Below are 10,534 nucleotides of genomic sequence, written 5' to 3' on the forward strand. Positions count from 1 at the left end.
TGACGCAGGCGCTGCAAAGGCCAATGGGTGCGGCCGGCGGGAAGGCCCCGCCTCGAGGCCGCCTGGGCAGTCCCAGCATAATGTACGACTAAAGCCTCATTTGCACGAGGCGGCTGTGGGTTTGGGACCCGACTTTGTGGGTCTCACAGAGTCCGCTGGAGCGACCCTGGCCCCTCGCTCCCCGCCCAGTACTGCTCACCCGGGCTTCCCACTGACGCTCCGGGCACCCACTCTGGAGGGCGCAGCCCCATTGCCCAGCCCCACCCCTCGGCCCGGCCTCTGTCCAAGGTGCTGCTGACTCCGACCCGTTGGACTGGGTCCGGCTTCCAGCCGGCTCATCACCACGGTTGGGGGGGTCTCCCCACCTGCGCGACTTCTCCAGAGCGCAGCAAGACACGCGAGGCTGAGACGCGCGGAACCGTCGGGCGAGGCCCTGCTCTTGGGACCAGGCTGCTCGGAGGTTACACCCTTCCCGATCTGCCTCCTATATGGACCCCAGGGCGCACCCCGGGCCCCGCCCGGGACAGCAAACGGAGGGGACGGCTGGAGGCGGGGCACAGAGGTCAACTCCGGACCCGCCCACTCGGCCTTCCGCGTTCTCTGGGCCTTCTCCCTCTGCATCTCGGGCGGCTCCCCTGAGCTCTCGGCTCGGAACGCCCTTCATTTGCATGGACACGGGCACCCTCGATCCCGCGCAGATTACCATAGCCCCACCCACCACGCGAGAGCTTGTTGAGGCCTGTGCCCAAAGAGGCCCTCTATGCAAAGGTTGGAGCGCAGATCTCTTTTTTTTTCAAGGTTTATTTATTTGCCTATTTGAAAGGCAGAGTGACAGGGATCTTCCACCCTCTGATTCACTCCCAAGATGCCTGCAAACAGTGGGGTCTGAGCCAGGAACTCCATCGGAACCTCCCACGCGGGTAGCAGGACCCTGAGTACTCGGGCCACCATCCGCTGCCTCCTAGGGTGTGCGACAGAGGCGAGCTGGAGAGGAAGCTGACCCCAGGCCCTCCAACGTGGGATGTGGCAGGCACCCCGGTGGTGAGCCGGGCCCCCTTGCTTGAGCTCTGGTCCCTTTCCAGGGCAGGAGAGCAGAACCACCCGGAGGAGTCCAGAGACCTGTGACGTCAGGCACCCCCCCCCCCACATCAAGGCCCATGCAGGGGCCGGGCTCCCCTTGCCCTCTGGCCTCCACTATCAGGGCACCAGGGGCGGACCAAGTCCCTGACAGTAGCACGGATGCCCCCTGTCCAATTTCTGGTCTCCTCCAGATGACCAGAAGCCAAGCTGCCCTTCGAGGGGCAGAAGGCCGAGGTAGGGTTCGGGGCAGTGTCTCAGATGTCCATCTCGCTGGTGGACGGTCCACTGGACCCTGGGCATCCGGGTCAGAGAGCGGAGACGAGTGAGCGCAGGGAGCTCTGGCTGGAGGCACTCAGGGGCCGGTAGCCGGTGACAGGGCCCTCAGGCTGGGGGTCCCCTGAGGGGCAGGGCAGGGCCACCCCTCGGGGCCGGCGGTACCACACAGCCCAGCTTCTCCTGGGGCCCTGGGCAGCCCCCAACGCCAGGGGCTCCTTTCCCGGAGCCAGCAGGCAGGTCCTAGAGGGGGAGCAGACGTCAGCTGGACCCCAACCGAGTCCCACCGCCAGCATCCTCCTCTGCCCGTGGTCCACACACGATTCTCCGCGCGGACCCAAGGCCTCGCCCTCTCAGGAACCCCGCCTTGCTCCCCACCAGAGCCCCTGCACGCGGGCAACCCGGGCCCCTGCCCTCAGACCCTGCCCCGTCGCCCGCACCGTCGGCGCAGCAGACGCAGCAGCGCCAGGAGCAGCAGCAGCAGCACGGACGCGGCCGTCACCGTCGAGAGGACCCGGGCTGCAGGCACACGGGCGCGGTGAGCACAGGGTGCCGAGGGGCCGCTGCCCGACTCCCCACCCCGCCTGGCGCGCCCGCCTCACCCCCGGTCGCGGCCTGCGGAGCCCCGGGCCTGGGGCTGCAGCTCGCGTTGGCGCCTTCGGGGGACTCTGCGGCGGTCTGGGCCGAACCCCCGGGGGGCTCCCCGTCCTCGGCGGCGTCGGGCAGCCCTGCGGAGAAGGGTGTGAGGGCGGGCCGCGGCTGCGGGCGCCGGGCCGGGGCGGGCCGGGGCGGGGCTCACCGCGGTAGGTGAGCGCGAAGCCCTGCGCGTGGCCCCGCGCGTCGCTGCGGAAAGTGAGCAGCAGCGCGGCGGGGCGCAGGCGCAGCGGCCCGGGCTGCGGCGGGCGGGCGCCGTCGAAGGCGCGGAGCAGGCGGCCCGAGGCGGCGTCACGCAGCTCCAGCCGGTCGCGCGAGTCGGCCAGCTCGAAGAGGCGGAAGGTGAGCTCCAGCGCGGCGCCCGGGGGGCCCAGCACCCAGCTGCAGTTCCGGTCCGGTCCGTACTCGTCCGGGAAGTCCGGAGAGTAGATGACGCCCTGCGGCGCCGTCCAGTTCCCCTGGCAGGAGCCCACGGACACTGCGGACGGATCGGACGGTTAGGCCGGGACACACCTGGCTCTTCCGTCGCCGGGCAGTGTCCGAGCCGCGCCCTTTCCCCGGCTGGGCCCCGCCTCCCAGGCCGCCAGGGTCCCGCAAGGCCCCGCCCCCGGTTCAGCTAAGGCCCCCTCAGGCCCCGCCCAACCCTCCCGTAGGCCCCGCCTCCAGGCCCCACTTCGGCCACTAAATCCCGCCCCGCGTGCCCCTCCAAGAGCCCCGCCCCCTCACCATCGTAGATGCCCAGCCTCCCGTCGCCGCCGCACAGCTGGCCCGGGTGGCCGAAGCAAATCTGGTCGCAGTCGGTGGCGGGCACAGGGCGTCCCCGGGCCAGGTCGCTCTCAGAGCCGCAGAAGCAGGCGTAGCCGGCCTCCACGCCCGCCAGCTGAGAGCACAGGCTGGGTGACCTCCGGGGCAGGGGCTGGGGTAGGGGTGCAATGGGGGGGCTCCTGAGGTCAGGGTCAGGTGGTCCCCAAGGGTACCTGGTAGCCCCTCATGCGGCAGAAGCGGAGGCACACTTGGACCGTGAGCTTGGTGGAGGTGCCGCTGGGGCCGCTCAGGGCAGGAGGGGCCCCCGAGTCCACGAAGCAGCCCAGGTATCCGGGCACTGGGGGCGGGAGGCAGAGTCAGGCCCCTACCGGGAAAGGCGGCCCTCAGCCCCCGCACGGCCACTCTGTCCACTCACTGTGACACGTGGGGATGTCGCAGTAGCGCCAGTAGATGCCCTCCTCCGTCTCGGCCACGTAGCACCAGGGCTGCACGTCCCCGTCTGGGTTCCTGCCCACGGGAGGCAGGTGGTCAGGCCCCCGCGGCCCAGGTCTGTTCCCGCCCAGGTCCAGCGGAGCGAGAGGCGTTCGGCTCAGTGCTGGCGAAGCCCGGTTTTCTGCTCGGGGTCCGCGGGGCGTCGTTGAAAAGGCCTCGAGGGCTGCCTTCGGGCCTTCAGCTGTCGGCGGGACTGGACCTCGTACATGAGGACTTGAGCCGTCCGAGGTGGCCTCAGCCGCTGCTCCAATCGCTGAGCCCTGAGCGCTGGGGTCTGGACCCAATGCCCCCAACACCGACAGCAGACGCCCCCCGCCTTCCGGGCCCCCTGCCCGGGCCTGACCCGGCCCCGCAGGCTTCAACCAAGGCTCTGTGCCAGTGGGCACTCGAGGCCCACCCTGCCAAAAGGGTGCTGCGCCCCCTGCCCCTGCCCCAGCCGCGGACGAGACAGGCCCCTCACCGGCAGAAGTTGTGCGCGCCCAGCCCCCAGCGGCCCTGGGGGTCGCTGGCGCTGCTGTAGCTGTGCTGCTGCGTCTGGTCCCAGGAGAGACACGGGCGGCCGGCCCCGTGCGGGCCGGTGCGGTTCTGGCGGCCGCGGTAGTCGGCGCCGTTCACCTGGAAGCATTCCGACAGGCCTGCGCGGCAAGGGCGGGGCCTGCGGAGGGCTGGACGCTCGCCGGGCATCCTCGCCCCCGACGGCAGCTCTCGGGGTTCCCGGCCCGCGCCCCCCGCGCCTGTCCCGACGGGGGCCCCCGGGCTGCTCGGCAGCTCCAGCCACCTGCGCTGCGCCCGCCCCAGCCCCCCCGGGGGAGAACCCGGGAGTGGCCACACTGCCCAGACTCACCTGGACTGTGCAGGCTTCCCGCTGAGGCCCAACGCGGCGGCGGCAGCGAGAGGAAGAGGAGGAGGAAGAGGCCCTGTAGGGCCCGCGTCCCCATCGCCCCCAGTCAAGGAGAGGTCGTTCTGTCTCAGATGCCGCCCGGGGTCGCTCTGGGGTCTCCCGGGCGACCTGGGGGGCGTTGTCCTCCGACCGGTCCTCAGCGCACTCCGAATGGCCTCCTCGTCTGGGGCGGGGAAACAGCTGGGGGGGGGGTCCCAGGGTCTCTGCCGCCTGGAGGTCTCTGCGCCCCGGTTCCCACAGAGGGGGGTCTCTCTGCCTCTACCCCTCTGCTCCGGGCCGTGCCTCGGCTCCCACGCGCGTCCCCTCCCGCGGCGTCCTGCTCCCCTCGGCTCCTTCGCCCGGGTCTCCAACGCTCTGGTCCCTGCCCCTCCGCGGCCCCTCCCCCAGGATCCCTCCCTACCCCCGAGCGAGGGCGGGAAGCCCCGCCTGGGACCCGAGCAAAGGCAGCAGGTCCAGACGCCTCCCTCGCCCGCCCGCCCCCCGGGACCCCCGGCGTCCCAGCGCGCGCCTCCCTGCCTCCTCCTTTCCCTGGGTCGGTCGGTGCGGGTTCCAGGGGGCGGGCGTGGGAGGGAACGGCACAGGCCGACGCGGGGACGACGTCCCGGGTCAGCCCTGCATCGCTGCGTCGCGAGCACGCGCACCAGGTGCACACGCGCGCCTTCCTCGGACCCTCGCGACCCCCGCCCCGGCTCCCGGCGCCAGCGGCCTGAGGAAGAAAGCGCCGCTCGGCGTCCCGGCACGGGCGGGAGTGGTGGGCGCGCGATCCGGGACAGGCAGGGGCAGCTGGTGTCTGGGGACGAAGGCAGCTGCATCCCCGGCCCCCGCCCCCTCTCCCGGGACCCCCGGCCCAGGCTCTCCGGAGCCTCCGCCGTGCGGTGGAATTTCCCCGGCGGTGCCCCCCACCTGGTGAGGGAGGGGGAGGGGAGCAGGCCCGGGCAGGCGTGGGGGGAAATTCCCCACCCCCTCCCCCGGGCCCGACTCCTCCGAGTCCTCTGATCTCCTGCGCCGCCCGCCCGCTGCCCGCGGGGTTTGGGGGGAGGCCAGCGCAGGTGCGTGGGAGGGCGGAGGCGGGGGCCCGGGGAGGAGGTGCGGGAATGTCTGGGCCCCTGGTGGTGGCCTCGACCCGCCCAGATCCCTCGCCCCCGGTCCAACCTGCCTGCCTGTCGCCAGGCCCCCGCCCGGCTGTCGGGGCCGGGGAGGAGATGCGGGCGCGGGCAGGGCTCGCCGAGACCCTAGGTCAGCGCCCCGCCGCCCCTTCGGGGAGCTCTGCTGGCTCCCGCCTCGCGGAGCAGCGCGGGGTTGGGGTCCGCCCGCCGCTGGAGGGCTCCTCGACGAGGGAGTGGCCAGCGGCCACCTGTCCACCTAGGTCTCCCTCTCCCGGGTCTGCAAGGCCGGCTGGGTCCCAGGGGCAGGCTCCAACCGCGGCTGGATCGCAAAGTGTCACTCTGGCAGTCACAGCTGGCAGAGGCAGGGGACAGGGGACAGGTACAGCCAGGATCCCAGGCGCCAAGTTGGGCCAAGAGGACCCTCGGGTCTAGGGCGCTGAGACGCCCACCGAGTCCCCGCCCTGGACGGGTCTCCTGCAAAAGCAGCAGATGGGAGGCTGGGGCACTGAGATGGGGGGGGGGGGAGTCTCAGGTCCCACCTGAGGTTCTGGAACCTTCCAGAACCAAGACCTGCCTAGGCCCTCCTGCTTCCCAGCATTGCCACTCAGTGCCCAGCGAGCAGCTGCCTTTGGGGGCCTAGCACTGTGTGAGGCACCCAGGTAACCAGGGATTCAAATTCTGTTTGGTCAGAGCCAAGGGTAGATGCGCCTCCACCCATCCCATGCGGGGCGTCCCTCCCTCCACTGGGCCATCTGTGTAGGCGCCAGCTGCCCCCGGCCCTGAACCGACAGCCGCCCGTTTAACAGGGGAGGAGACAGGCCAGAGGAGACCAGGGCTCAGCCGCGGGGTAGCAGGGCCTGAGCGCCTCGCTCCAGCGGATGTCCCGGAGCCTTGGCTGTCCCTGCAGGGGAGCAGGTGCACGTGTGGGGCACCCAGGACTTGGGCGGGGATGGGAGACAGGGAGCCCCAGAGCTGGGGTCAGGCTGCCCTTCCCTGCTTCATGAGGAGGTGGGGGCCTGGGTGAGAGCAGACCCCCAGGAAGTGGTCTCCTACCCTGAGAACTGGGTCAGAGCTGGACCCCGGTGTGGCCTCAGGAGGCCTGGGCTCTACCCAGGAGCTGCTCAGTTGTCCCCCCCGCCCCCGGCAGGTGAAAAGAAACCTCTGTGTGCTGTCACCCTGACCCCCGCCAGAGGCCCCTGGCCAGGCCTGGGAGATGACCCAGGCTCCTCGCTTCCCAGCTTCCTGTGCCCCTGTCCTGGATTGGGGGGAGACTGGGGGGTTCTCCTGGGGCAGAAGCAGGGGCTTTCCTGGGGGTTCAGAGAAGGACCCCCTGCAGAGAGCCCTGACCCCTCGGCAGCAGGGCTCCCCCTCCTGAGCCGGGCTCCCTTCGCCTGCCCCCCGCTGCCCGACCTGCCTGCATGTACTGATCCTGGTTCCTCCACACACAGCCTCCTGATCCTGGTTGCTCCACACACAGCCTCCTCACGTCGGCTGAGGCTACGGCAGTGAGCACAGGGCAATGCTAGGCATGGCACCGCCCCCACCCCGGGGCTTGTTGGGAATGCTGGTTCTCAGGCCCCCCGCCCCACCCATGCTCCCTGGGTGTCGCAGCTGGGAACGCGTGGACGCCAGCCCCTGAGCAGCCTTGGGTTCGCTCTGCTCCATTCCCCAGGGAGTCCAGGGGCTGCCCAGGGCCTGGAGGGTGGGGGCTGTGGCACGCGCCCACCAGCTGGAAGTGCCGCCGGGGTCTGCCACGAGGTCCCTTGTCGCCGCAGCTGGCATCGCCCCAGCAGACACATCTCCCCAGCTCTGGGCTCTGGGGTGCCCTATGGGAGTGCCACAAGCCGGGGCGCCGCGGTGCCTCTCGGCCCAGGGTCCGGGGGTCTGCTGCGGCCTCTCCCTTTGCAAGCTGGCTCTCGCCTTGGCTGGGGAAGCCACACTCCAAACGCTGTCACCGTCATGCGGTCGGCACTCCACAGTCACTCTGCAGGGGACTCCCGACGCCCAAGCCTTGTCCCTTCAGGGGCCAAGGCTGGGACACACCTACTTTGCGTCTGCCCCCACCTCACCGGGCCTGTTGCCGGTTCCCTCGGTGGCCGGCCTTCCGCGATGCAGACACCAGGGCTGGTGGCCAGAGAACCGAGGGGCAGCCTCGGAGTAGGGGGCAGTGGGCTCCACCTGAGAGCCGATTCTGGCCACAGGCTGCTGTCCCTGGCCGGGCTGGGTGCGCCAAGCTCTTTGTCCCCATGCCGTCCTCTGAGCTTTTGAGCTTCGGTCTTGAGAGCGTGCTGGAGCCGACCAGGCCTTGGTGCTGCAGGGACGGCAGCCTCAGGGAGCCAGGGGAGATGGCGAGGAGCCAACGGCACCTGGCTCCATGTCGCCTGCTGCACTGGCCCGGCCTCCCAGCCCTGCGCCTGCCGCTCTGCATGCCTCTCCCAGCAGTAGGACACCGACGGGTCCCCATCGCCCTGGGAGCCCCGGCCTTGTCACCCTTCTGGCTTTGGCGTCTGCTCCCCGCTGGGGCAGAGGCTCGCTGTGGGCTGTGGGGTCCCCGCCCTGGAAGGGCTGAGGCTCCTGCCCGCCCCCAGGGACCCTGAGCTCTGGCTGGGAGTGGTGTCCCCACCACGGAGGCGGGGGAGGGGCGCTTGCCTGGCACCCTGCAGGGCAAACCCCTGCAAAGAGGGCAGTGCGGGTGCGGGGTGGCGTCTCTACCCCAGGGTCACGCACCAGGGTAGGAAGGAAGTGGCAAGAGAGTAGCCCCTACCGTGGCCTGCAGGGCTTTTTAATTAATTAATTTTTTAAAGATTTTTTTATTTATTTATTTGAGAGGTAGAGTTACAGACAGTGAGAGGGAGAGACAGAGAGAAAGGTCTTCCATCTGCTGGTTTACTCCCCAAATGGCCATAACGGCCGGAGCTGGGCTGATCCGAAGCCAGGAGCCAGGAGCTTCTAGGTCCCTCATGTGGTGCAGGGACACAAGGACTTGGGCCATCTTCCACTGCTTTCCCAGGCCACAGCAGAGAGCTGGACTGGAAGAGGAGCAGCAGGGACCAGAACCGGTGCCCACATGGGATGCCGGCGCCGCAGGTGGAGGATTAACCTACCACACCACAGCGCCGGCCCCTTTAATTAATTAATTTATTTGAGAGGTAGAGTTACAGGAAGAGACAGAAAGAGAGGTCTTCCATTCGCTGATTTATTCCTTAATGGCTGCAACAGCCAGAACCTGGCCAGTCCGAAGCCAGGAGCCAGGGACTCCTCTGGGTCTCCCATGCGAGTGCAGGGGCCCAAGCACTCGCGCCATCTTCTGCTGCTTTCCCAGGCCACAGCAGAGACGGATCGGAAGGGGAGTAGCTGGGCCTAGAACAGGCGCCCCTATTGCATGCAGGCCCCACAAACCGTGGTTTCACCGTCCCCTGGCCTGCAGTGTTGTGTCTTTTCTGGAAGCCCTCCCTGGTCTCAGGAGCTGTCACCCCGGCCCTGCCCTGCTCTCCCCTGGGGAATGGGGTGCCCCAAAGCCAGGCCAGGGGCTGCGGGCAGCAGTGGGCAGCACCTGCCCTCTGCCCTTGCGCAGTGCTGGTGAGGCCACCGAGGGCCAGGCACCAGGCAGATGGTCAGAGGCCTCACAGAACACAGCCAGGCCCTGCCCCGGAGCACGGGAGGAGCCCTGGGGCTGGACCCCAAGCCAGAACCTCCCTACCTGGGCCTTGGCAGCTGCCCTGGGACCCCCAGCCAGGGGTGCAGAGCCCCGCAGGGTCCTGGCAGGCTGGGGGCGGCTCTCACGCCCTGGCCCTCCCCACAGCCTGAGGCTGCCTGGCTCCTGAGGGTCAGCTGCCTGCCCTGGAGGGGCAGGGAGTACAGGGGTGAGTGTAGCCGAGCCGGCGTGGCAGGCAGGACACGGGGGTGGGGGGAGACTGTGTGCACGTCTGTGAACGGAGGCCCCTCCCGTGCCGAGGCTGGGTCTGCACGCGGGGAGCTGAGGGCTCTGACCTGCAGCTCTGAGGGCCTTCGGAGGGAGCCGCACCCGGTGCCGCCAGGAGCAGGTGCGGCAAGGGCAGCCCCGCGGCTGTGCTCAATGACCCTGCCCACCCCGCCCAAGAGCTGGGGGCTCCCGTGCAGCTGGGCCCCGCAGCCTCCAGCCTGGAGCTGGCTCAACCGGGCCCCGCGGCTTCTGACCTGGAGCTGGCTCAACCGGGCCCCGCAGCTCTGGCCTGGAGCTGGCTCAACCGGGCCCCGCGGCTTCTGACCTGGAGCTGGCTCAACCGGGCCCCGCAGCTCTGGCCTGGAGCAGCTCAGCCAGAACCCATCATTGCTCACCTACAACTGGATGAGCCGGGCCAGGCCCTGGTTCACCACAAGCCTGAGTTGAGTGCTGGGCTTTGTGCAGTGGTGGTGACCGGGAGGACGGAGCCTCGGGCTGGCCAGGGGGAGGGGGAAGGCGCCCTGAGGGCTACACAAAACCTTCTGAGTCTGGGCAGGTGTTGTGCGGTCAGGTGGGGGAGCCGGGCCTGGGACAGGCCCTTCCCTGGGACCTCAGAACGGGGACGGCAGGAGGAAGGCACTGGTGACAGGGGCTGGGGGCCTGAGGTGTGGGCTGCGAGGCCCTTGGCTGGTCTGGGGCCCCTGGGCACCTCTGGCCTCTGGTCATTGGATGAGGTTATCCTGCCTTCTAGAGAAACGAGAGGGGCTCCTGGGAGCCAGGGGGATGGGACCTGCAGGTTGGGGAGATGGCCCGGGGGCGCGAGCTGGTGGGGCGGCTGCGCTCTGGGGACTCAGGGCTGACGGAGGGGGTGACGGGAGGGGGGAGCAGGTGGCGGGGAGGGTGCAGATGGGTGCAGAGTTTGGGGCGTGCTCTGATGTTTTGGGTTAGAAGTAGTGATGGACACAGCTGTGCGAAGGCAGAGTTGTGTGCAGAACTCAATCCCGCAGCGCTGCCCTCGACAAACCAGGAGGTGGCGCTGTGGGCGCGTGGCTGAGGGCGGGCAGGGCCTCAAGGCCCCTCCAGGGTCCCACTGCTGCAGGGCTCTCAGAAGCGAGGCCAGGAGCCCCACCCTGAAGGTCCTGGGCACCCAGGCTGGGGTCGCAGACGGGGCCCCTGGACGTGAGCGAGCAGGAAAGGCTGCGGTCCAGCCCCCAGGACTCTAACCACAGCTCTGAGAGGGGGCCCCCCCCGACCTGGCTGCAGGGAGGCTGGGAAGGAGCCGCTGCCATCCCGAGGGTGTCCACCAGAGGGCGCGCTGAGGAGCAGGTGCTGCCCTTGGTG

The 10,534-nt window shown here is 69.7% G+C and overlaps 1 protein-coding gene across 2 annotated transcripts; it reads right to left on the reverse strand.

Moving 5' to 3' along the window:
• Positions 1-800: 800 nt before the first annotated feature.
• Positions 801-5,011, reverse strand: KREMEN2 (kringle containing transmembrane protein 2). Of its 2 annotated transcripts, XM_070064044.1 has the most exons (9): positions 4,109-5,006; positions 3,725-3,899; positions 3,188-3,279; positions 2,985-3,109; positions 2,734-2,887; positions 2,153-2,485; positions 1,956-2,081; positions 1,794-1,872; positions 801-1,596 (listed from the first exon to the last, which is right to left on the reverse strand). In XM_070064044.1, the coding sequence occupies exons 1-9, from the start codon at positions 4,200-4,202 to the stop codon at positions 1,386-1,388; spliced, it is 1,389 nt and encodes a 462-aa protein (XP_069920145.1). In that variant the 5' UTR covers positions 4,203-5,006; the 3' UTR covers positions 801-1,385. The 2 variants fall into 2 exon arrangements, with proteins under 2 accessions (XP_069920145.1, XP_069920146.1); XM_070064045.1 differs by lacking the exon at positions 1,794-1,872 and having other exon boundaries at positions 4,109-5,011.
• Between the last annotated feature and the right edge of the window lie 5,523 nt (positions 5,012-10,534).

This window comes from Oryctolagus cuniculus, chromosome 19 (assembly GCF_964237555.1).
Source record: "Oryctolagus cuniculus chromosome 19, mOryCun1.1, whole genome shotgun sequence".
Classification (NCBI taxonomy): Eukaryota; Metazoa; Chordata; class Mammalia; order Lagomorpha; family Leporidae; genus Oryctolagus; species Oryctolagus cuniculus.

Excerpts from the sequence above, each read along its gene's own strand:
- KREMEN2 (XM_070064044.1), bottom strand. The coding sequence starts at position 4,202 with ATGGGGACGCGGGCCCTACAGGGCCTCTTCCTCCTCCTCTTCCTCTCG. Across the intron at positions 3,280-3,724 it reads GGCGCGCACAACTTCTGCCG|GAACCCAGACGGGGACGTGC; the intron begins GTGAGGGGCCTG and ends TCCCGTGGGCAG. Across the intron at positions 1,597-1,793 it reads CTGCGTCTGCTGCGCCGACG|GACCTGCCTGCTGGCTCCGG; the intron begins GTGCGGGCGACG and ends CTCCCCCTCTAG.